The 27114-nt window shown below is 45.4% G+C and overlaps 1 protein-coding gene across 2 annotated transcripts in view; it reads right to left on the minus strand.

Moving 5' to 3' along the window:
- LOC115553622 (exostosin-1b) overlaps window positions 1–27114 on the minus strand; it is a 52226-nt gene that overhangs the window by 15571 nt on the left and 9541 nt on the right. For both annotated transcript variants that reach the window (XM_030370050.1, XM_030370049.1), the window contains one exon: window positions 1323–1416. In XM_030370050.1, coding sequence (XP_030225910.1) covers window positions 1323–1416 — 94 coding nt within the window. The remainder of the gene's footprint in view (window positions 1–1322; window positions 1417–27114) is intronic.

A 27114-nucleotide genomic window follows, 5' to 3' on the forward strand; every position in this document is an offset into this window, starting at 1 on the left:
ACAATACGCGCCACACACACACACACACACACACACACACACACACACACACACACACACACACACACACACACACACACACACACACACACACACACACACACACACACACACACACACACCTGCAGCCCAACTTCCAAACGCTGTGAAACTATTCCCTCTAAAACGGGACATTGTTGGATCTGAGGCTGTCTGAGCGATTCCTATTCTTCTCCGTTGAAGTGTGGGGAAAAACTGGGAGACGCAGAGTGGAGCAGAGAATGAAAGCGGGGGTGTGGAGGGGCCAACAGCTGATGGACAGGGGGGAAAATCAGGACGGCAGATACAGAGCAGGAGTCGGGATTTGTACTCATTTGAGGGAGGGAGGGGGGAAGGGAGGGAGGGAAGGAGAGAGATGAGGAGCAGGGACGAAAGGACGAAGATGAGACTGGGAGAAAACGGAGCCATGAGCAAACCGAGGGATGAGGAGGTGTCTGTCTGTCTGTCTGTCTGTCTATCTGTCTGTCTGCCTGTCTGTGCATGCCTGAATGTGTGTGTGTGTGTGTGTGTGTTTGCGCGTGTCTGACTGGGTGTGTATGTGACTGTGTGTGTGCATGTGTGTGTATGTGACTGTCTGTCTTTATGCGTGTGACTGTCTGTGTGTGCGTGTATGTGTGAGTCAGAAGAAGCCAGCTGGGGTAAGACCCTGAGTCAGCAGCAGCTGTATTACGATGGAAGAAGTGATATTACGGAATCACTTCTTCCATCATACAAAACAGATTAATGTTCTTATTGTCCGGTCATCGCAGCCCACTGTCAATGGATTTTCCCATGTATACATTCTTTATTGAACTCCTTCTCCGCTCTGAGCTATAGGAGAACCCTGTGTCAGCCAAAACCCTATTAAGTCGTTAACATGGAGGGAGAAGAAGATCTGGGAAGCATGTTTGAAAGCTTTGGGCCTTTAGTAACACGGTTAGAGATGGATGTCCAGCTAGGAGGTCCTTCGTCTCTTGGAGCATATACTTAACAAGCCTTGTTTGTTTTGGAACATCAATGTACTGTACCAACCGAAATGATTTATTACCAAAAAGTGAAAATAGATTTATGCATAACATTAGCATTATCAATAGAAGACAGAGTCAAACCATTGAGTCTTGCAAACCAAAAACGACAGTTCAATTTTGAAGTTAAAGTCTACCACTGGTAAAAGGGGCTCTTCAGAGACATGAAGTGACACCTGAGCAGGGGCTCAGATGACAGGGCAGGGAAGCCTCGTTCCAGGGCTAGGGCAAGACATACGAAAGAACTACAAAGTCCCCCCAAAAAACTACAATTCCCACCTGCAGTGCCTCCAGGAAGCGGAAGGAGCCCAGCCGTCGCCCCCGTGGCACCAGGCAGAAGGTCGAGTTGTACAGCATCTCTCGGTAGTCATATCTACAGGGGGGAGGAGGAGACAAGCGCTGGTTAGGAGCCAACCACATGAGTTCATCCATGGCACGAATTAACATGCACAGTAAATGGTAAATAGTAAATGGACTGCATTTATATGGCGCTTTTCTAATTAGTGGCTACTCAAAGCGCTGTACAATAAATTGAAATATAGTTTTCAATAAAGCCGATGGGGGCTTTTGCATCCTGGAACATGAAAGAGGAAGCAGAGATAAGCATTTGAGAAAACAGGCTGACCTAGTCACAGACGTGTGGTGTATGGTTTGAAAGTATGGAAAGTCATTGGCGTGTGCACTGTGCATCGTTTCCTTGATGTTGTTATTGCTGTTTATGAACTCTGCCCGTGTTGTCCTAGCCGTTGTGATATTGAAAATGCAGATGTTATGTTCACGGTGAAAGAAGAGGCTGAAGACGTCGACAACGCAGACAAACAAAGAGTTGAATATGCCTATAGACCGCAACATGGAAGTACATTACCCTGGTCAATAAAGAAGTCCAAACAGAAGCCACCGCCATGTTATAAAAACATGATATATACAGAGATAGAGCACATGCTTATTGGAATGGTGAAATAGATGGCAGCTTTGAAATCTCCAAATGTACAGGGAGACAGAGGCAAATGTGCAGCAGAGACCAGATTTTGGGTTAAGATGCCATGCTTTTGGCAGCCAAAGGAGGAGGGAATTTACAATCAGAGCAAAACGGCTTCGGTAAGTGTTTGTGGCATCAGCTTTTATGTCGATTACCCGTTTTTCTTTTTTTTCAACCCTTGTCAGAGCAAAAAATCTTTCTTCTTTCAAGGAAAACCCAAAAGGACCCGCATCCAATCTAAGAGACAGTATTGTTCTCACCGTCCATAGACGGCCCGACACGTTATGTCTGCAAAATAGCGTATCTAATTTGAATGGATGGGACACACACACACACACACACGCACACACCAGTGACCTTCCCCAGACTTTTGATTTATTCAAGTCTGTTTTGTCAGACACATAAATACATCAACATAACCGCCTACATTACAGAACCGCGTTAAAATGTATCCATCCCTCAAACAATCCATTAGCAACGTACGCTCACACAACAAAACAGTCAACCCATTGTGAAGACGCTGATTTGTTTCTCTTCCACCACAACCAACAGTCTCTGAAAGAAGAAATGGCTTCTCCTGAAAAAAGGGGTTACCACCAACAGAAACTCCATAGGCTTAATTCACCACTATTTGCTGCCTCCTCCTCCTCAGCTGGCCAGCCTTAAACCCCTTGCACTCTCTAACCTGAGCATCTCCCCATCTCTCCTCGCCTCTCCGGCCTTCCAATCTAAGCCTCAGTCAGCACTCGGCGGGATTAAGGAGCTGCTTGGAATTCCTCCCGTGTTACCACTACAGTAGTCTGTGTATGCGTCTCCCCGTGTACGGAGCCCAGACTGAGGCATACCACCGGGGGAGGGGGGGGGGGGGGGGGGGGGTGGGTGAGGGGGGGGGGGGGGGAGGGTGCGCGTTTGTGTTTGAGTGTGTGTACACGCGAATGTGTGTGTGCAAAAAAATAGATTTGGTGGCTAGGAATGCGGCATGCGTGTATATTTTATGCATCAATGTTTGACTTATGGCTGCAAAGTGCAAAGAATGCAGATACGGAGTTGTGGGCACGTCCGGATGATAGTCAAATTCTGATGTAAATGTGTGTGTGTGAGCGAGTAGCGAGTTCTGTGCTAGCAATCTGAAGGTCCCGAGGCATCTTGCTTGCTGCCTTCCGACATTGAGGAATTTGCTTGTGGATATATCACCCTCCATGCATATAGACTTGACTGAACAGGGCCAATATATTCATAGGCATTTCTTTTTTATCATGCTCAACATATTTCAATCATATTCTGCCAATTAATACATCGGCAGAATATGCATATAGCTGCTGCTAGGCAACCAAAGTAAACAAAGGAGTCATGCACTGATATAAGTACCTCACTGCTTCACCGCCTCTTGTTTTGACCAGAAGCGACACCGCAAGATTCCTACGAGCGACCCTGTGTGTGTGAGGCAGACCTACAGCCGGCTGGAGTCTATTCATAACTCAGCGCTTCTCAAACCCAGTTCCCTTCCCCGCACCTCAGTTTACGATAACTCAATCACCGCGACCGGGGAGAAAGGGCCCTCCACCTCTCAAATACACAAAAATGCAGCGTATGTAATTACAAATGCATGCTGAGCGAGCACACACAAATACACACTCACTATGATCAAACGCGCACACTGAGATGAACACACACACACACACACACAATGCCATAGCATAATTCTTCGCAGTTAAGTGACCTGAAGGTAATAACCTCATCTCTGGCCCCGAGAATCACCTGATGTGGTCCATACTAAGTGGCCATGAGTATCCCCAGCTCAGCCCACTTTGGTTGCTGAGAGTAGCCTACCAACTGAGGCGCTTGTGAGTAACATTGAGTGGTGGGGGTGGGGGTCAGGTTAATACTGAGGAAGGCTGCTGTGGTCTCTTGAGGAGTGGAAGCACAGGTATAGAGGAAACAGGCTGGGTAGACTGGTTGAAACGCATCAGGGGACTTGTACAGGCTAGGGATCAATCCTTAGTGTATTTTTGTTTTGCGTTTCTGTTTAGTATGCTTCGGAGAATCAGGAGATACATGTATGTTGGTTAATGTAACGCACACCAGAGATTTAACAAATGAAAGGTCAACACTCTAGAAAAACTAGACTAATTGGTTCTTTCTTAAACCGCCTTCCTTGGCTTAATAGCAGAAGAATTTTCAACATGAGTCTAATATACAACTTTATACTTATGGTCAGTCATGATTGTACTAAACAAGTCACCATGTAATGACCTGCATCCTCCGAATCAAATCAGCATTGGAAAACCACAAGAACCCGCCCAGCAGACTGCAGACACTGAAGGGCCACTCTCAAGTCAGACTGAGGACAATCTCAAAGATCTCCTTGTTTAATCTCAGTGGAAACAATTCGAGGACAGAAAACCCTCCCACCCTCACAAGTCTTTAGGACGGCCCTTCACACTGGGACAGTGAGAGGCAGGAGTCGTACCAACAACTCTTCCTCTGTTGAAAATACTGAAAGAAAAGTCTATGTTAATCTTTATGTCACCAATCTTGTCGACTGAGCCCAAATTCGAAAATACCTCCAGAGAAACAATCAAATCATTTCACGTTGCTCTTGAAAGCCGTTTTGGATGTTTTCTAAAGCCCCATCTATGTGACAGGTATTTGCCGTATCTCCAGTTTGTTTTACTAGGGAGGAGATTTTCAGTAAGGAGTCAATTTCGGTAAAATGTAAGAGGCGGCGTAGATCTGCTAGCTACTGTTCAAACAAACAAAACTTGCATTTAGAGATCCCCAGACATTTGCTAGGTGGCTAGATCTCTGATTGTCTTGTTATCACTAGAATACTGAAAGGGTGGACAAAAACGTCTATTTCAAAACCTCCTCTGCTGTGATTCACCGTTGTCACTTCAATCCGCTGTCACTGTCTGACCCGTTCAAACGCGAGCCCGTCGTTTGGCGGGTGCCTTTATTATTTTACACCAAGGAAGTGTGAGACAAAAACAACACAAAATAAGGCTTCGCTGTGGACGGATATAATTTGCTCTTCTCTGAAACGAAAATAATGGCTGACACATTGCATGGAACGCACATAAAAAGCTAGAATGTTAAGCTTTGAAACCTTTGTTTATCTTAAGTGATTCCTGAAGAACAGCCAGAAACAAATAACAACCCCACTAACAACCCACCCATTCAGGGAACACAACCACTCAGGTAATGTCAGAGACGACTCAGGGCGACACATGGCCTCAAAGCTGTCGTGTAACGTTAAACAACCTCTTATAATAATCCCTGACACACATCTACACAAAAGGCCCACTCATCAAATGCTGTACAGAGGGGCGGGCTTAGGACGAGGTGGCTGTTATCACAGCGCTTTAAGCACACGCTCCCACTAAAAGGCCGTCTCCGCAGCCATCAGCGCGTCCATTACATCATCGCCATCTGACTCAAGTGGCCGTGACAGCCTATCGTCATGCAGAACCGGGTGAATAATCCAGTGTGTCGTGTGTGTGTGTGTGTGTGTGTGTGGGTACGTTCGTGTGTGTTCGTATTTGTGTGTACATGTTTGTGGGTACGTGTGTATTTATGTTCATGCGTATTCATTTTTTAGTGTATTTGTGTTTGTGTGAGCAGAGCACATTATACATTATAAAAGTGGCCTTTGTATCCAGGTGCCATTACGATGACAAAGTATAGGTGCGTGTGTGTGTGTCAGTGTGTGCCGCGCGTTCATTTGTGTTAGTTCGTGTGTTTACGTGTTTGCTTGTTTGTGTGTATGTGTTTGTGTGTACGTATGTATTCATGTTCATGTGAATTCGTGTTTGTGTATTCGTTTTTGTGTTTGTGTGAGCTGAGCACATTATAAAAGTGGCCGTTGTACCCGGGTGCCATTACGATCTCAAAGTATAGGTCCGTACGGGAGACAGTGGCCCTCCATCGCACGACGGAGCCCTGCCAGTTGGAGGCCGAGCGGACCAGATGTTCGCCTCCACACATACCTCAGCGCTGGGCCAGATGGCCGCCGTGGGAAAGACTGCGGGCTGGCAGTTGGCTGCGGAGCACAAGCTCACGGCTAAGGAGGCGAATCCTCCCGAAAGCTTCGATGGCAAAAAAAAACCTACGTCTGGCCGCCATCGCTCACTTTTATGGGCGCACGCGGCCACGAGGTCGCCCGGGCGAGTCATCGGGTGCCGACGCATTAGCCGACGAGCACTTAGTATACTCTGAGACAACCTTAAATGTTTAATGTGTCATACAAGTCTACCCCCGTCTGAGGGAGGGGGGAGAGAGACGGAGAGAGAGGAGAGACAGACGGTAGGAGATAGTAAGAGAGAGGGAGGGAGAGAGAGACAGAGCGAGGGAAAGAGAGACGGGGAGAGAGAGGGAGAGGGAGCAAAAAGCTAGTGGTCGGCGAGTCAATCAAACCACGGTGTGTTTCGAGTCCTGGAAGAGGAAATGCTTTAACATGACAGTGAAAGGGCAGTGAGTCAACTGCTAGATAAGATTAGGAGGAGATTAGCTTTATGTCGTGTTGAACACTAGGCAGTGTGCTCTGGTGAAGTAGGAGGTTGAAGGAGAAGGTAAAGAGTACAATCAAGCTTGGACGTTTAGTAATAGCAGGACTAGGACTTTGGGCAGTCAAGTAATATTCAGAATACACAAGCACTTAAAATAAGCATGAACCATAGAAAGCGGTATAGCTTGTATACATAGCTTAAGCCTATATAGTGTTAAGTATTTTAGTACTAAGGTAGCAAGGGGGCAAGTTCAAAGGAAGTTAGATCAAGGAGAGAAGTCTTGTTAAATTCAGCCAAAAAGTGTATTTCCCTGAACACAAATTGTGAAAAACAGTGCAGGTCCAAGTGCTCCTTCCTGCTACTCTGAACGCCTGCGGTGAAAGCACAACCCATTCAATGGGGTTTAGACTGGGGCCAAGGCTTCAATCAGCAGGACCACAGTGTTGACACTTGCCCACCAAACAGTCACTGTGGGTTAGGAGAAACCAGCGATCACGAGACTACTCGGCTTGTGTCCGATGGAAAAATAAATAATCAAGAAAATGTTTTATATCTACAGTTCTAAAGTTATACAATATTTTGATCGATGTTTTGACACTGTTGCCGCAAGAAAGAAAAATTTGATATGTAGTGTACTCAAATTGAAATCTATTGTGGTGGGTCAGGTCTGAGATATTATCAGGATTGTCAGGATGTATTCATTCACAATTTTGTGTCGTGCCTCTTTGACACATTAAAACACATCCATTCCATAGGGGACAGGGTAAAGAAGGCATTCTAAGTGTCAATAGTTGTAGCCTAAGCATTATTGAGACGAGTGTTCAGAAGGGTGAAACCAATTTTATAGCCGCAGAATTCATAAGGCAATTTGAAGCTCCACACACATAATACACAAGTTGCATAATTTTTTCATTAGTACAAACCGAGTGATTTGCTCTTGATCCAAAGTCTAAATAAGAAGGGAGAAGGCAAACAAAGGTGATCATATCGTTGTGGAGCACACCTCAACAATGTGGAACCAAAGGCCATACTTTATTTTGAGCCAAGCGACCTCTATGAATCAAAGATGGACTTGGGACAGCTTCTCCCCTCGCCTGATCTACAATTCAACAGTGAGGATCCAACGGTGATAGATCATACCACGACATAAACACACTCAAGAGGGATTGTCTCTTGAAAAAGAAAGAAATGAAACAATATATAAAACAACTCCAAAAAAAACAAAACCCTCAACAACTCAACGCAGATGCATTTTTTTTCTGGCGGTTGCCAATAGGCAGAATTTTTTCAGGTCAGCAAAAGTTTGAACTTATTCCAGGAATGCATCTGTGATATTTCTGACACACACAGGTAGTGTCGTGAACAACATTAGAGGACTCCACAAAAATAGGCATCACTTCAGAGGGAGGGGGGGGGGTTTGAAAGAGAAAAAGAGAAAAAAAAGGATACCAAGGCAAGGCAGCTTTGGCATCGTCCCTCTCCCCCCTTTAATCCCGTACGACTTCATATCTCATTTACCGCTTCCTCTCTTCCTCTGTCGGAGCCGCACTGATTGGCAGCGGCTCTTTTTCAGGACGGCCAGTTTGAGCCAAGGAATTCCAACCTCAAAGGAGCCAAGGCGACAGTGAGTGACACCCGATGAGAGAGCATGTGGGGTGAGGGGGGAGGGGGTGGTAGGGAGTATGGGGGAGTATGGGGGTGGCACGGGGGGTGGTGGCAGTTGACAAACTTTGCACTATGCGTCTGGGGCCACACGCAATTCTACAAGATGTCTACAGGTCTCGGACCCCCCCCCCCCCAGACCCTCTCGCTGACAGGCACATATTAAAAGACAAGTGCCCTGCACAGCATGATTTGGAGGGGGGGGGGGGGGGGGGGGGGGGGGGGGGGGTGGGGGTTCTCTTTCTCTGGTGCACCACACCTCCAGCCCCCTCTTTCAAACTGCCCACCCCCCACCCTCCTAATGCACCCTCCTCAGAGGGGCTCACCAACACCCCGAGGGAGCAAGGCATTACCATAAACACACAGGCTGCAGGAGGGGAAGGCACAACATGATTGACCCATTATCTCTCTCACCCCTCCATGTCCCACAAAGACGCAGATATCTCAAGAGAAATAAAGTCCTGAAGCGTAAAGAAAAATCGTCGATAGGCGAGCCATGTTTTTGGCACATGCATACGAATGCAGATCTTTATACAAACGATTAGCCTCCGCTACATGTCGGCCAATCAAGCCCTGTGCTAACCCGAATCCACATGCACTAGGAGGGGGAGCTAGCCAAAAGTGTACGCATGGACCTGTGAGACCTCTGACACATTGGGGTCTGATTGAGTTTTTGTTTTGAATCTCATTAAAATGGTTTCTGAAACACGGCATGAAAATACAAGCAAACATTGTTTTTGAGGGACCCTTTTACATGTCAACTAGTACTCTGCCGTTTTGAGGTTGCTAGTCCAACTTAAATAACTCGACAGATGCATCAGTTGATGGCGACTTTCCATGTCTCGATTGTGTCGTTTTGGCGGTGGCTTGATAAAACACTGTGCGGAAAAGAAATGGTAGGCCAAGCTTACTCAGGCGGCCGGTTGATTGCAAGGTCTGAAATTTCACATCTGAGGGCCTGATTCTCATTAGATACCAATGTTTCAGAAAGACAGAGCAGACTCGACTATGGGTGTGGTTGTGGGGCTGTTCATTTCAGGGAATGAACCAGCAGCTCAGAATGTTTTGGCCGCCGATTTGATTGCCGGCGGGCGGGAGAAATCTTATTTCAGCGATTGTTCCAGCTTGTCCTTTAGCACTGTGTCCAAAGTCTTCCATAATGGAATGGCCCAGGGTGGGTCACCCACTTGAAACGTTGTCCCATGGAGGAAAAGTCAAACAAAAAAATCAGCAGCGAATGACTTCAGAGCTCATCTCGATAAACAGGGGCCAAATGTCAATGTTCCCCGGGGAAAAAACAAGACATTTCCCCTTCATTCAGCGTCAGGATGACTCATGACGATGACAATTTCAGGACTTTTTAATGTTTACATGGACATTTTCCAAATTGCATGCCAAACTTTTCTCCTTTGTATTCAACACTGACGTGACTACTGCATAATTTCCCTTCAATGTTTCCGTTGAATGTTGACAAAAATAAACTTTTAGGCAAGTTATTATGTTTGATGTTGTTCAAGTTATTATCAAACAAACATTATAGACATCATATAATAATAGTTTGACTAAAAGACATATTTAGTCAGACTAAACTAAACTTTCAGTCAAACTCCCCTTCCGCGGATCTCACTTCAATGAGTCTTTTGTGGACTCAGCGAGGATGATCTAAGTGGCGAAACCTTCGGTTTCCACTGACCTTTCCCCGCAGACCGAGGCGGCCATTCCTTCGCACATCTTGCCGAACCAGTTCACAAGGGGGGCCTCATAAAACATTGACAGACACGAGTAGTGGGGGTCGACCTCACCGCACGACCCCGGGTTAATTCACCTACAGTAATTACAGAGTGCTTCGAGGGCTTTTCCACGGGTCTCAATCACTTTTCCTTCTCGTTCTGTTAAAAAGGCTGCCTTGGATTTAAATCGGATATGAACACACACACACACACACACACAACCCCGGTACTCCCATCCTCAAACAATATATGAACATCACTTAAAAACATATTCCAAACACATCTGCCAAGTTGTCAACATAAAAAGGCCTAATAAGGACCGTAAATCGACGAGCAAAACAGTCTTTTACTTCCTAGTAAATCATCCACCAGTAATAATCGGTGAGGTTGCCACGCGGGATGCTTTGAAGTGTTCCCCATGCTCCGTAAACCACAAACAAGGCAGCGGTGGAGATAAGTGAAATGACTGCCGTTAATGGAACAGCCATTAGCGCTGGAATGCCGGGGTTGGCCTGTAAGATGCCCGATCAATAAAGATGTCTGATCACCGCAGAGACAGGTCAACTGGATGACTCTGGGGACTCTGCGCGTCCTTGCAGCTGATAACGGCTATCGATTGGCTGGCTGGAGGGTTGCGCGTTTTGCCTCGGACCCTGGTCCTGCTTGATTCTCATTAGCAGTACACACTGCCAAAAACAGAAAAGGGCTTTATGATAATGAATGGCTAAGGCAGGTGCGCACAGTCCAGCTTCTGTGTATTCTGTGTATATTCTGTGCTTTACAAGCGTGATCATCGCTTTCAAGAGCTAATAGTCCCCGCTTAGGAGGTGCAAGGTAATGAATGTCTGCTCCTGGTTATCAACGTCTACACTGCATTCAATAAATGACCATATCACAATCTCAGAATAAAATTACTCTCGTCAATAACACATAACAACACAATGTACCATATAAAAAAAAGGAATATTGTGCAGATTAATCTAAGTCTGTACCAAAGCTGGACGGGACTGTTGTGTAACCACCGGTAGCATCGCTTCCTGCTAGTGGTTCAAGACCAGCCGCTGCCCGGCCAATGCTGCGGCTGGTCCGGAGATAAGTCTGGCACTGGAATGCCTCTGTTCCCAGGCCAGACAAAGGGGCTGAGAGAAATCAACAAGGAGGGATTTGACTGGAGAGTAGGAAAGGAGAGTGGGAAGGGAGGGTAGGAAGGGAGAGGAAAAAGGGAGAGTAGGAGTGGAGGGTAGGAAGGGAGGGTAGGAAGGAAGAGTAGGAAGGGAGAGTAGGAAAGGAGGGTAGGAAGAGAGAATCGGAAGGAAGAGTAGGAAAGCAGGAGAGTAGGAAGGCAGAAGGGTAGGAAGGGAGGGTAGGAAGGGAGAATAGGAAGGGAGAGTAGGAAGAGAGGGTAAGAAGAGAGAATAGGAAGGGAGAGTAGGAAAGCAGGAGGGTAGGAAGGCAGAAGGGTAGGAAGGGAGGGGAGAGTAGGAGGGGAGGGTAGCAAGGAGGTGCTGGACACTGACGGGCCAAGGTGAGAGGGTGGATGTCAACAGGAGGGACAGAAGAAGGGAAGGAGAGAGTAGTAAAGGCAGGACGAGTGTGGTGTGCTGAAGAAATGGAGCAAGAAATCATGGCCAGTTGCGAGTTATGGTTTCCATGACATCAGTTGCGGGTTAACAAATCAGTCGAGTAATGCATTACGGACATCGACACAGCAAATGTGGTCAGACATATGGTGTCCCTGTCGCAAAACGGAGGTAATGGACATCTAAATGCATCATGGGAGCTGTAGTGTCGCTGTCTGCCAGCCATCAAGAAGCACTTTAATGCCAGCAAGGCTGAAGTTGCATGAAGGTGAAATGAATGGGTTGTTTGTTAACGCAGGGTGTAAATCGGATGTACGTGTGTGTAGGGAGGTGAAGGATGACTGCTCTTTGCAAACAGCACGCTCCAAGGAGGAGCTAACGATTAAAAACAGTCTGCCTGTGCTGTAGAGCACGTCTCTCTTTCTGTTGAGAATCAGGGCTTGCTCCGGCAGGGACATCAGATGGGCCAAGCAGGCTGCGTCTGATCGCATCCAATCTCCCCCCTGACAGGGGAGGGGATTTAGATGGAGGCCGCTGGGGGGACAGGATGTGACCGGGCTGCAGGCTCAGCTTGGGAGTTTGCTCGCTTGACTGTGTGCGGTCGGTCGGAGGGGCGAGCGATGGATAGTAAAAACACAACCATGAGAAGATAGATATGTACAGTACAGTCACAGCAAAGACGAACGATACACCTTCGGTTAATCCGGAACCAATGTGGGAAGACGCCACTTTTTATGAACGTGATCGTATGACGGTAATGGAACCCGTTTTGTGGGGAAGCTGTGACAGGTGGAGGAACGTCCCATTACCTGGGTCGGCTTTCCTTGACCTAGGCAGTCCTTCAGTCCACAAATGAGTAATGGAAGTAGCCTGAGTCACTGCGCTTCTAAGCTTTTAGCATGTGCTCCTGAATACCTCCTTTGAACAGTGCCACAAAAGGTTTGTTGACAGAATAACAACAACGACCGCAAAACGCTTTAAACACAGGCCTTGAAGCAGCTAACTAAATCTCGTTGACCGTCGACAAATACACCCTCTTCATTTGACCTCTCTTAGAGAAAAAAAGCGGGGACAATTATACTGAAGTCGGCAATATGTTAGAAAAGGTCTCTATGTGTATACACATACTATGTGTTGCATGTGGCTCATTACTGAGCGTGAAGTAATTGGTGAAATAAGAGGTAGAGCTGGCTTACAAGCAGAGTGACAGTCATATTTTGGTGGCTGCTCAACTATTACACTTTAATTGTGTGCATGAATGTACATCTGTGTGCGCGCGTGTGTGCGCATGCGACAGTCGTAACAGAGGAGACTTCGGGGAGAATGCAGCCCAAGGAGGTCAGAATGAGTATTTCAGTGGTGGGGGGTGGGGTCGTGCATCTGTTTGTGGCATTTAGGGGGGTTATGACATTACCGACAGTCTGGCAATAACACATTACCAAATGTGCCAAAGAGAAGCAGGTCTCCTTGTGTGAATACTTTGTCGGGAAAGAATGCCTTTTACTTGTTTCTTTTGTCGATTTAAAATCCTGCCAACATAGCTTAATTAACAAGGTGATTTTGAGAATATAATAATAATAATAATAATAATAATAATAATGATGTATCCCATCCAAAAGCTGCGTAACACCAGCTGAGAAAGTGAAGGTTTGATTAAAAAAAAGTGTGAATAAGACGTATTGAGGAAAGAGTTATATTTGAGTTTCACTAGTACGTCTGTTTTTCTTTTGAGTCTTTGAAGTGGCAAAAGACGATGAACCCGATGACCTCGGAAGCAAAGATTCTTGAATGAACTTGAGAGCAGAGAGACAAACTGACAAAAGATGACAACACACAATGCCGAGGAAATAGAAGGGTAAAGTGGGTCTAAAAAACCCATTGATACAGACTTGACTAGAAAGCAGGTAGCGCTAGGTTTGCGACAGCAACACATCAACAGAGTAAACACCCTCAAATTTCAATGCATCTGCATCTGGTGCCAAAGTAGCCAGTCTGACAGATTGGCAAAGTAGGTGATATCAACACACGGGCTAGTAGCTTTCCATTACTGTAGAAGCACCAAAGTGTGGTGCAGTGGGTTGAGCTTTCAGTCTATGATGCTTACGTTATTGGATTTCCCCCTGGAGAGACATGGCAGAAACATATATTCTTTCCAACCTAAGACGCACAATGCTTCAGGAGGGCGCAACACATGACCAGCATAAAACCATTTTTAAAACAACATCCACTACCTCTCAAACACGCCGGCTTTTCATTAAATGTCTCACTTCTGCCCCGTCCAGACCAACCCCACAACATCAATATGCATCTTTTAACCCCTACCGTTACCTTAAGGTTCGATAGTTTGGTCTTTAATAGTTCTGTTTGAAGATTCACCCACACTCTGGGTATTTACTTGTCTGAGATCAATCACTAAAGTGATGGGTAGTGATAGAGGAAAGTAGAGGTGAATTGGGGGTGACCTATTATGAAAGAACATCTCTTCCAAATCTCAGGCGAGAATGTGCTGGTTGGGGTACCTTAGAATAGCAACATAGGAGCTATGCTTTGCAACACACAAGTATCAATGACTTCTAAATGCATTGTACGCTGTATTTTAAAAAAACAGTACCAAATGTGCTTCCAGAAAAGACAGATCATCTGAAACCTCTATTCAAATCCAAACATGTGGGTAGCAAATACACAACACGGGTAGTAGTAGGCAGTAAGGAAAATATAAATGCATTTAAGAGGCAGCGAACGTATTAATTGTATGCCAATCCACCAGCAAATAGGTTGTATTGAGAGTCCTGCATATCTTTGGCAGTCGATGGGGAAGTAACAGATGGTTAAAACGCTGGGTGAAGGGGGGTGGCTGCTATGTTTGTCATCGTTTCCATTCGGTTGCGTCTGCATCACCTTCCTCTGCCTCCCCTCTTTAAATACGTCAAAAGACAGCGAAACCTTCAGCTCCACAACTCCCCCCAGTTCATCCAATGAAAAACCTTCCAGTTGGTCTGTGTGTTTCCTACCCTCGCACCTCACCTCTCCATGGTGTGAAAGGCATCACTTCCGCAGGCGTTACTTATTAGGGCGTCTTATAAAGCGTTTCAGATTCACCTCATTCTGTTCTGCTACCGGCTCTAGTACACAAAGAAAACCTTTGCTTTCAACAGCAGTCCCACCATAGGAGGGGCAAGTGTAAAGAATGTCTGCTCCTGGTTATTGTCGTCTACAATGCATTTGATAAATAATCCTATCACAATCTCGGAATGAAATACACTCATTCAATAACGCAGTACCACACGATTTACCCACTTAAAAACAAAGAGGAAAATGGTGCAGATTACTCAGTTTCTCCCCAAGCTGGCGGACTGTTGTGAACCACTAGTAGTACTAGGCACTACATGGTACCTACTTACCATGTCGTGATATCACCACGACTTGTTAACTCACTGGAACTACTCCTTGACTGCAGAAACAGGGGGCATAACCTGATCTAAAACTCGAGCATACCGTGACTATATTTGTCGCCGATACCATCGTGCCTGTGCAGCCTATTGGACGAGACCCCCCACAGAACCCCCAAAGACCAAGGGCTGCTATGTTTTCACAGCGCGTGACGCGGCCGACCCAGGCGCAGGTAATTAGTCCTGAACAGTGGACCTATCAAAAAACACTTCCTGCCTCGCCCTCTGGTTGTGCCCTCACATGTGGAAGTCACATGTTCGAGAGCAGAGGGGTGAACACTTTCATTTTTGCAGCATAATGCAGGGGTACCCGAAAGCATTGAACTAAAATGAAGCTAACCTTGCGAAGAATTTACTATACAAACAAAGTGCTTTGTTTATCCTCCGTTCAAATACTCTGAATACGGCTTAAAAAGAGTCCACTGCCCCTTTCTTTGTCAGATCTGTCACTCAAGTCGGTGCAAACAACCCACCCACACACACACACACACATCAGAACACACCCAGGTCTACAGCTTTCCATGATTCATCGACAGATAATGAAGGCGGGCCAGGGACCCAGCTTTGTTCATCAGCTGGCACAATGGGGGACAGCGAGAGGATAGCAGGTGTGTGTGTGTGTGTGTGTGTGTGTGTGTGTGTGTGTGTGTGTGGTGTGTGTGTGTGTGTGTTGTGTGTGTGTGTGTGTGTGTGTGCGCGTGCGTGCGCGCTAGTGCTGGTGCGTGCTAGTGCGCTAGGTGTGTGTGTGCGTAAGTGCTGGTGTGCGTGCTAAGGGCACTAGGTGTGTGCATGCTAGTGCAGCCGTGTTATCAGATGATCACAAGTCACTACCCAGCCAAGCAACACTGTGGCAGCAGGTAATGTTACAGCCCGGCTTGGGTTGTGCACTACACTGCCGCTTTTGTCTCGAGCCGTCCAGCAAAAGGATTCAGTGGCACGGTACAAATCAGCCTTCCAAGTCCCGACCGGGTCCAAATAAACTCTGTCCCCCTAAAAGTCACGGATTAGCCGATGTACTAAGGCTGATTAATATCGTACTCAAAAATCCCTCCCCCTCCCAAAAAAAATACAATCACAAAGTGGAGGGGAGGGGGCAGACTCATGTTTTTAGGACATAAACTCCAGGCTCCCGAATATCCTGGCTGCAGCTCTACGCGTCAACAGGACTAATGTTGAGACCAGCCAGTCCCCTTGCAACCGAAGAGGCCCCGGGGATTAGGAAGTCACAGGATTTGCTCAGCATGGCCGTGTACAGTTGGCTTAGTTCTGCACGTGAACTTCTGCCATCTGCAACCCCCCCCCCCCCCCCTCCCCGCCCCCAAGTCATGTCAAGGCACCATTTAACCTGCGCTATAATAGACCGGCTGGGGTATGGTCCTCGTTTGCCTGGTCACATAAATAGGTTTATTTTTTTTATTTTAATGAGGCATTGTAAAAAAGCCACGGCTGCAGATGCCCTTTTTATTTTGATCACAATTGCAACAAAAAGGGTATCCTTCTGAAGCTTTAACACTAAAATGGTTGCAGGCCATATACCTCCCACAGAGTCTGAATGGAGGGATTTGGTTCCTAACCTTCAACGTAGGAGAGAATTACCATCTCACTAAATCTAGGACTGAAAAATGCTTGAGGTACTGGGAAAATGGTCTGTATTTGTTTCATCATAAGATGTGATTTGCTCTGCAGTGAAATAACATGCATATCCACCAGTGTGTGAAGGAATAGGGGGACAAACCATTTGTTCCATCGTTATGTACGAAAAAAAAAAAGACACATTTTTTCACCCAACTCGCTGTGGTGGTCCTTCGTTCGAGTACAGTTCACTCGGTATTTAGCACCATGATTTGGTGTCTTCTGTCTCTGATCTGTCAGGAGTCAATGGGTCCTGTGGTCCACACACCATCTCGGCACGCCGGTGCTGCTTCCCCCCCCCCATCTCTTGTCCCGCACTCTAAGCATTCCAAGCAGAATACATCACCTGTGCGCGGTCGCCAAGGTACTACCCATACATCATCCTGTCAGAACAGGATCACAGGACGACAGAGGAAAGTCAGGCAAAACACAAGCGGCATTGGTGGACTGCGTCCTTTACATGCTCTGGCAGATTATTGGACAGGCGCACACAACACACACACTTTTACTGGCTATGGCCGCAGTCCTCGGCAGATGTCGGTGCCAAAAACAGATTATGATTTCTTTCCTGTAATAGGACCCACAACTGAGGACTGCTCAGGCAACTCATTCTGCTCCCGTGAGGCGTTTTCGTATTCTTGTGTGGTGTCAATAAAAATGGAAAGAAAACCAGCAGCCGACCTGAAACCACCAAATGCTGTATTCATCTGAGGGAATGTTATTCAAATGATTGAATGGTCAAATTCATACAAATTAAAAAACGGTTACTCGAGGGCAGCCATTTGACCTAGAACACACAAAAACAGGAAGTCACTCAACTGTTCACAAACAGGCGACAAAACAAAGTAAAAAAGGGTTTGAACTAAGCCGAGGAACAGACCGCCGTCATCTCGTTTCTAATCGGGAGTTTTACGAGCGTTCGTTCCCGAGAGCATCAGGTCACCAGCAGAGTCCAACAAGAGGGGGGGGGGGGGGGGGGAATCCCTTGCGCTAAGCAGGCTAGCATGGAGCTAGCCACTGGACTGCTGCTGCTGCTGCTGCTGGGAACCGATGAGGGATGGGATTAGAGGATTGATGGTGATGCTCTCCGCGACCGCTCCCCCTCCAAAACTCAGCCCGGCCCAGCCTCCCTCCCTCTCTATAAACCCTGACAGTGAAAAATGAGAAGGCAATCAATTGAGAGGTGGGGGGAAAGAGACCAGAGACCTTCTGGGAAATGATGGTTCACTTTCAGGAGCCTCCGGTATGAGGGGAGCGTGCACGAACACACACACGCGCACACAAACCATTAAAGCGTACGCAGTGGAAGACGTACCGACCTGAGAACGCATTCCTATGGACAAGAATGCAGTGCTTCCATAAGCATAGATGGATACAAATCGACTACATGGGAGCCATCGGTCACTTTCTGAACCGCTTCTATCCGGTATCTGCTGTGCATTCTATGAGGAGCCTGTGAATTCCGAGAACGACAAGGATCGATCTCTGTTACAGCAGATGGGTATGGTTGCAGCTATTTCTAAACAACAGCAAATAGCCTGGCCTTTGTCATGATGGGGATATTTGACAATGGTCCATCCTGGTGAGGTCAAGGCCTTTTGTACCACACACACACACACACACACACACACACACACACACACACACACACACACACACACACACACACACACACACACACACACACACACACACACACACACACACACACACACACACACACACTTTCATTTACGAAACTCCCTAGTGTAGAGACAGGAGGGGAGAAAGGGGTGAGGGAGGGGTGACTGTGCTACGTGCCTGAACGCAACCTGCGTGAGTTGACAGGCCTAGGTCGCTCTCTGAAGAAAAACAACATGCCCGCAGGTAGCATTAGCTTATTAATTTAAACCACATGCTGGCGAGAGCCTGAGGGCTTGGGGCAGTGGAAATAAGAAGTTTATCTACAATGAACGTGTAAGCCGATTGATAGCCTCGGTGCTAATTTCTGCCCCATACTTTCTGTGGCCATCCACAGCCCTCCACACAAGCTGTCGTTTATCCCAGGGTGTAGTTCTCGCTGGCACATCATCCATTTACATTATCGCCGGCCTAACAGGCCTGTTAACCAGACCAGGGCTACAGAGAATAATGGAATTGAATACTGCCTCTTATGCGAGTACCGTTTGTTTCGATCCGTGCGGTCAACAAGCATTGTGTCGGACAAACTGTTTATACCGCAAGGGGAGACTTAAGACAAATGATAAGGATTCAGGATTAATAGGATGTATCCGACGCTAGGTTTTTACAACAGAGGCTACTTCACACAATGCACAACCTTTGGTGCACATTCGGATGCCTCGTCTAAGCCTATTAAAAGAACTGTTGATGCTGTATGTTTCCGTTGAAGCATAATCACCCACAAATTCATGAGCTTTTTGCAAAAAGGACAAACACAATAGACCATTGGGTTTTCCAGATGTTCATTTGCAGAAGCACATTGGTAGTGTTGCATTTCTCTCAAGATACCTTGGGAAAAGGAAATGCTTAGAAGGGAAAAAAATAACAAGCCATTGCTAATTAAAATGGGGAAACCGAACATCGTAAGAACCTCGTATTGAGCCATTTACAGAATGACAGATGACATATTGAGAGATTCGAGTAGAAGCATGGATTGGGGTGAGCAGTCCAGCGAATAATAAATCATAATCTTACTTGTTCTGCCATCGCTGCCAAATACACAGATTGGTGGAGTGAGAGAGACAGAGGGAGAGACAGAGAAATGTTAAACACATTCTCTTGCTCATCATCTCTAAAAGCTAAAACTCATTCTTGTGCTTCGCTTATTGTGTGTTTAGTTAACAACCGTTTCAGAAACGGCACTTAAACAGTGCAGCTGGCAGGCAAATAACTGACAAATAATGACACAATTTACCCCGAAATTATTTAAAATGCACATCGTGTGCAAGGTAGAAAATAGTGGTTGTTGCATTGCCAAATCTAATTGTGTTGACTCAACTCTGCTTGAGAGATTACAGTAAGAGCAGCTCCAATGGGAGACACCAACACGATATGACTTTGTTATGTCTTTCTTTTGTCTTTGTTATGTCTTTTTTTTTTGACAACAACGAAAAATGATAAAGGATGTTGACAAATCTCATGGGCTGAGGCACACGGGCCCTTCCAAGGTCTTGAGTCAAAGGTGGTTCCTCCATTAGCTGTACGGCTGAACATCTATGGATGACGCCTTATGCCAATGCTCTCTTCACTCTGCTGGCCTGGCCCCTACGCTTTGATTCCAGTGTTTACAGTTTGTATTTAAATCGTATTTGTTTAGCCTCCTAACTTGCCATCATCTAAATTGGAATCTGGTTTTATGAAGAGTAAGCCATTTTGGAAACCGGTTTATTTCCACTTCTTATTTCCCTTAAGAAAAGGAAATAAACTCATTGACGCCGTTTCATGAAAAACAGGATTCATGGAAGAACTAGAAAAAAATAACCACGTCAACTATATGGGGTGACTCATCCTTCTCAACCTCTTCTTTTTCCCAAACATTCCTTAACTCGCTCGCTTTTTCCTATCCAGATGGTTATGGGATGACGTGCCCGGACCCATGCTTTTCTAACTGCTCATAGCTTCCCTCTGATTTGGAGGGGGGGGGGGGGTGGGGGGGGGCTCCGTCACCCACCCCACAGCACTCGGGATAAGAGGAGAAAGTCCCTGATAAGATAAGGGCATTGACACACCAAAAAATGACAATTTCTATGGGAGCAAGCAAATGGTGCCATGGTTGGTTTGAGTTTTGAAAGCCACGGAAGTTTGTGTATGGAAATGTAAACACCTTTTAATTCATAAAGTGTGAATAATATACTTTAAAACAGTCATCTGGTTATTTTTATCGTTAATTAACCTCTGGGAAAATCAAGCCATAAAATTCTAACTAAAATAGCCGGGTTATTACAAGGACAGGCCCTAAGCAATGAAGACCTGTGCTTATTGAGTTTTGAAAATACGTACACAAACAAGACAACTAATTGTCCCTGTTGGCAAATCTTTTAATTGGTTTAATTTCTCAAACAGTTGTGTTTGACCACACATGACAAACAGACCATGAGAGGCGAGCAGTCGGTTCCATTACATTCGGTCCTTAATCGCTTAGGCCCTTCATGGGAATACCGTGGTACTACAGTCAGAATCTGTTCATGAATTTTCTGATACATATTTTGACAACTAGAATATGAGGAAAGCAATCAAAAGGTGTTCGGATTTCCATAACAAAATCCAATGTTTTTTTTAAATAAAAAACCTTCCAGTACTTGCCACATAAATCATTACAGCAAAATACCTGCAACCCCATTTCAACAAAGGCTTGTGATTGAGGAACACTCAAGGCAACAGTTATATTCAATGTTGCATTACTGAAAACTAATTTAAAAACAGAATTACTTTGAAAGTTTATAAACAACCTTCACATGCAGTGGCAGGATGTGCATTTCACACCTAGACCTTCAGTGTTGTCCTACATGAACTAATCCACCTCTAATCCTATCATTATGACTCCACGCCACGGATATAGAATATCAATCTTACACAGAAATACAGTATAACAGCAGGGCTTGCATCACAGACAGGTATCTCATGCAGCAAGAAAGAATGCCATTACTTAAGCAAGAAACCATTAAGGACAATTTCCAACAAGTCTATTTTCAGCTGTATAGCCACAGCTGCCATACATACATCATCTCAAGCAGAAAACGTCAATATTAACCTAATTAACTGACAAAAATATTAAAAACGTTTTCAATAAAATGCATTACTCACCAAAACTACTGATTATTTGTACGCAAAGTTCATCCTTCTTTCTTGCCTCAAGAAGAGTTTGATTAAACTGTTGTACAGTTTATCTGTGCGTTTCAGTTCCAACAATAAGTCCCTTTCTATCGCCATGGAGGCTAATGCTGAAAGTCGAGTCTGTCCAGTCGTGTTTTCTGGAGTAAGTTTTAATTCGCTACAGGCAATCGCTTTATTTATTTATTATTTGTTTTATTTTACTTTGTGCCGGTAGCTATCAATGCTTTGCTGGCTCTGACTAGTACCTCTCTGACCATCCAATCAAAGGACGTGAAAATGCAGACGCACTGGACGCCTGCTAGATGGCCTCGGTGTTGCCAACTTGAAATCTGATTGGTTAAAGCAACAGAGTCATTGCCACTTACTTTAAGCTACAGCACTATCGATTCTGAAGGCGTCAAGGCAGATTTCTTTGACCCTGGCAACACATGATTGCTGAAATATGACTGGATAAAAGCTCTAACATAAACATACACTAGTGGAAAGCAGTGCAAACAGAGAAAAGCTATTAAATGAAGAGAATAGACCTTGGAAATAAGTTTGATACATATTCATGGAAAAAGTATATTAAAAACATAAGTCAGAGATTCCGATAGTGTTTAGAGCTGTTTAGGCTGGCCCCGACAGCCCAACACTATTCACTTGTCATATTCCAATACTTTGCACCAGTTCCAAAGTGGGCTTAGACATCAATAAACACCAAGAGAAACAGCAAGGCTATGTTTGCATAACCAGACCTCACTTTTAAACCCAAAGTTGGAAACTTGTTTCCTCAAAAATCATCAAAATACAAGCATGCATTAGACTTACCTCAATAATCCAAACAAAAGTAAATTGCATTGAATACAAGTAATCTCAAATGTTGACCGACCTGCTGCAAATATTTTAACACATCAACCAACTGGTAGTGTGTTTTGTAGGGTGTGGCATAGGCCAACATACTGCATGTTTGCTAAGAGCAACTATCCTACATACGTCGTTTTCTTTCATTAAAAAGAGTCATGATGCTAGCTTAGCTGGCTAAAGCCCAGGATTTCATTTCAAGAACTTGATTTTGCTCTGGGTACAATTTGTTGCTTTGCTTTTATCCAGAACCTAGCTAATTGCTGTTTTTTGCGACAAATGTTATTTATTAAATGCTTTTATTTATTACACTAAGCAGTTACTCTTAACCACTAAGGTTTTCAACATTCAGTGCCTTTATGTTGGAATTCATGTTAGTATCATTTATAAGGCTTTTTTTTCAGTTTACACAGCCCTTACCATAATCCTGGCACATTATCATAACATGGCACTTTTTTCAGATCCTCACTACATTCTCTAGGGGCTGATGCAAGCTTTACTCCAATGTGCATACACACAGGGGTAAATAGAAGTTAGTCATGTGCTTTACAGCTTGAGAAACAGCTGTCAAATTCTGTGCATGCTTATATAAACTAAATACAGGGACTAACCCCTGATCAATTGCCTGCCATTGTACTGCAGTGTCAAACTATTGAAGAGATAAGGACAATGACTGTTACCCTAGGCATTCGTTTGCTAGTATTTAATTAGTTGTGATTAATATTTTATCAATTATTAATTTATCTTCTAATATAATTACAAATTTGGTTATGTTCAAAGGATCATTGGTAAAGGATTTATTTTGTAACGAAAACTAAATGAATGCAGCAATATGAACCACGTTTATGGGCGTTATTAAACCATTTAAACGTGTGATAGTCACTGCAGGTACGGTTGCGCCTGACGTCGGCAATGTCACGGTATTTGAACTAAGTTCGCCCGAATCTGCCTAACAAGAACAATTCTGTGTTTCTCCGCGAATTTCCAAATTATTTATATGGCCAACTTGTAAATCCGGCGTTTGGAATGACTCCCTGGATCGTATTAGAGCAGTGGCGTCACAGGGCACTCAGCCACACAGGGAGAGCTAGCTTGAGTCAGTGGAAAATACATGAATGTAAACTCACTCCTCCATTTTCCCTGGGCTGGATTAATAAGACCATGGGCAAACCCCCAAGTGGCATGCTCCGCCTGGTTCAGAAATGTAGCAGAACGGGCTACAATATGAAGTTTACATACATTTCAATTAACTACTACTGCCAAGACTACGACTACTTCATATATGAATTGATATAACCTTGTTTACATTGTTAATTTAAAATGCATATGCATCAATTCTTCTTACACCAAGAGGAAGCTCTGTCTCTCTCCAATTGAAAAGGTGTTAAAGCTAGTTAGCATTAGCATTGCCACTGTAGCCACTGTAGCCACGAGGCTGATATTAAGGCCAAGCCAATCTGTTGACGTCATCATTGGTTGAGTATTTTTATTGGCCTTGCATCCTTGCAGACGGGTCCACTTCCCCCCCATAGCGCATTGCAAGTTAACTTGACTGAAGCATGGCTGGCTTCAGGCTTGGCAGACTCTCAAATCTCCATGATGGTCACTCCCCTCACCCTTTTTTCCTTGTTACTGGCCACGATGTGAAACTTTCCCTTTAAGAATCATTACACTCATTGTCTCATTGAAGAGGCTTGGTGAATGCTTAAACTGTGGCTTACCATGATCAAGTTCCATTTAATTAAATAATTTGCTTGAATAAATACTTTTTTCATCAATGGCAATCTTGTAGTTCAGATTTTAAAACAACTTGGTCTCACAGGGAAATGAACTCAGTTTATTTATTTTCTCATTCTCTCAGCCCTGAGAGAAAAGAAAGCAAACCACCCAATCCAAGCTGGACTTTGATCCAGGCTGGGAGTCTGCCTGGATATCATGCGTCTCATAGTCAACATTGGAGTGTATCCTTAATGTGGCAGGCCGATATCATCTCAAAACAGCCTATAAGCACTCAGTGGGCTTTTCTAATCGTCTCATTCGACAGCGTGCTTTGTCTCCGAGGCACGTCAAAATAAACCGGTTTGCACAAAGTCCCTCTCCTGTAGTTTATGTTTCAGGAATTCGCCACAGGGATGTGCGCTTATTTAGCCCCGGCCAGGAGATAGAAATTACTCTCATCCAACACAGTAAAAAAAAAATCTGTAAAAAGAAAATGTACGTGTGTACACACACACACACACACACACACTATCCATATTCCATCTTTAAACAGTAATCCACTGTGGTATACGTGATGGTATATGCATCAATTATGTATGAGTGGTTAATGCAAGACAGCTTTGCGGTTTGCGAGCCTCCCTTCTCCCATGTCGTCTGTGTGTTAGTCAGCTCTCTCCAAAAGGGGCAGAGGATGGGGGGGGGGGGTGGTGATTCGTTGCACTGACAGGACAGAAACCTTAATCCCCTTCTAGATTAAATGGAATATGATATTTTTGGCCCATAAATGTGTTGAGATTGAGAGAACGCTTCAGCACACACAATATTGAATCGTGAAACTATGTTGGTAATGAGGACACGCTAAATGACCCTCAAAAGGCAAGGCACTCGACAAAACAAGCAAAACAAAGAACTTCTCAGAGAAACCAGAAGCTGCAACCAATTCCGTCGTCCGATGAAAACGACAGCACAGGCTTAAAACAACATTACATTCAAGCCACGTATTGCACATCCAACGGTCTCCCTTAATATCCTTTTGTTTGCCAAATCTCTGTCCAACCAGAAAAGCTGAGGTTTAGCTCAATACAAATGTGTCAGTAGCAAAGACAATACCATTTTGGCAACAGTCGACACCTGGGTTACATTGTATTCAACAGAGGCTCAGCCATGTGGAGAATCAAAAAGGAGAACCCTTAACAATTTGAGTAAACATTGGAGGAAATGGGAAAACAGTGCGGGCACCGAGTGATCTTCCAACCTTTCCCTAGGGGGTTAGGCAACCACATTTCCTCCCCGTCGTGTCCAGCCTTTGCAGCTCAGATCTGGTTGGCTAGCAGCACTCCTCACAGGAATATAGAAGTGTGACTAACTGGGACACAGAAATCACTTTTCAGGGAAACAAAACAACCATGATACGGATTGGCAGGGCTGTCCACGGTTTGTGGCTCGGGCCAAAACGGAGGATTAAAACCATGTTGCTCTATAAATACACCTTGTGGACAGACTGCGAGTACACCGGCATCTCACTGCTGGATGCAGCGGGGCCTTAATCCTCCCTGTTCCTCCCAGCCCTCGTCCACTCCTCCATCTCGTTACGCTCCTCAAGTCTCTCGGCATTCGTCATCAGGGGGCAGGGAGTCTGTCCGTCTCTCGCATAACTCCCATCCCTTGTTTCTCTCCCTCTCTCACTTGGCAGGGCTTCTTAATTGGAAACAAGCTGTGAAGGGCCTTTCAGTCGGGAGGTTTAAAAGTGCATCTGGCCGCCCCCCTGCTGGGTCTTCTCTCCGCTCTCTCTCGGCCACGCTACGCTCCTTGTATTCACAGTGTGCTGGGCGCGGAGGTGCCGCGTGTCCGGCCCCGACCGTGCAGGGGTCGATGAAACAAAGACGACACGTTTTGTTTTTTCTTACCGGGGGGAAATGAAAGGGCGAACGACATGAGGTAATTATTTTCGCTGAACAGTCAACGGGTCCCGAGGGAACGCGCTTTAGGTATACACAACGTATACACGACTTTAGGTATGCACAAGGTATACGCAACCCTGGTTCAATTCCTGCCCGTGGTCCTTTGCTACATGTTCTTTCCCCTCCATCTCTAATACCTTTCCGTCCATCTCATTTATCAAAAATCATAAAGTCTGCAAAACCTAAAATAAATCTTTAAGAAACACGTCACATGAGTCCATCGTCGTCGTTCATCATTGCAGGGTTTTTCTTTCCTGGTTGGGCGCAGAAGAATGCAATCCTTTCTCCTGACCTGAACTCTATTATTTTTCCAACAACCCCCTCATTCCCAACATGTCCAGCGGCACCCCGTTGCTGGTAATGTAACAGTATCTCATCGAGATGAGGGCCGCTCATCACAGGCCAGGAGGAAGGCAGGGAGCCAGGGTAAACCGGGCCTAGAGGCAGGCCGGTGTCCACAGCCATCACGGCTAAGAGGAAACTAATGAGAGGTGTCTAACGAGGGGTGGTTGCAACAGACGCAACATCGTTTATTTTAGATCGAATACAGCATCGCAATCTTAACTAGGTCATCCCTACGAAGGTTCAAAAGATGCTGTGATTAGATATTTTATTAAAAGGCAGCGTGAACCGGTTCAAATTATAGTCACTTAGGAATTTCTTCCCTCCCCCTCTGTAATGCATTAGAAGCTTGCTGTAAAGTCCTCTGCACACATCTGGAGAATAAAATCTCAACTATTATACAGAAATTACATGGCCATTACATACCGATTATGGCGCACATTCAGCCTGTCACAACTTCCCTGTTGTCAGTGGGAGAGGATAAGTGGGATTTGTTGTACAATGGCCCACAGAAACTATTATTTCCACCCAGTTAGACCACCGACCGCTCCGTCTGGCCAATGGGGTTGCGTTGCAGCCAAGTCACAGACCCGCACTGCAAGCGGCCTGCGTGAGAAACAGGCCAGCGTAGTCAGTCAGTCTGTCTAATTGCGGAGACAGACATGCCTCTTGCTCTGGCTGGCGTGCGGTTGTTTGCAGTACGTGGCTGGAGGGGGTTTCTTTGTCGTTTTGGAAAAAGTTAAATCATGACCCACCAACAAATATTTATCTCCCTGGCAACTAGTTCTCAAGAGTGCTTCCTTGTTCCGCCCACACCTCTGGGCCCAGTGAGACTC

Source organism: Gadus morhua, chromosome 11 (assembly GCF_902167405.1).
Source record: "Gadus morhua chromosome 11, gadMor3.0, whole genome shotgun sequence".
Classification (NCBI taxonomy): Eukaryota; Metazoa; Chordata; class Actinopteri; order Gadiformes; family Gadidae; genus Gadus; species Gadus morhua.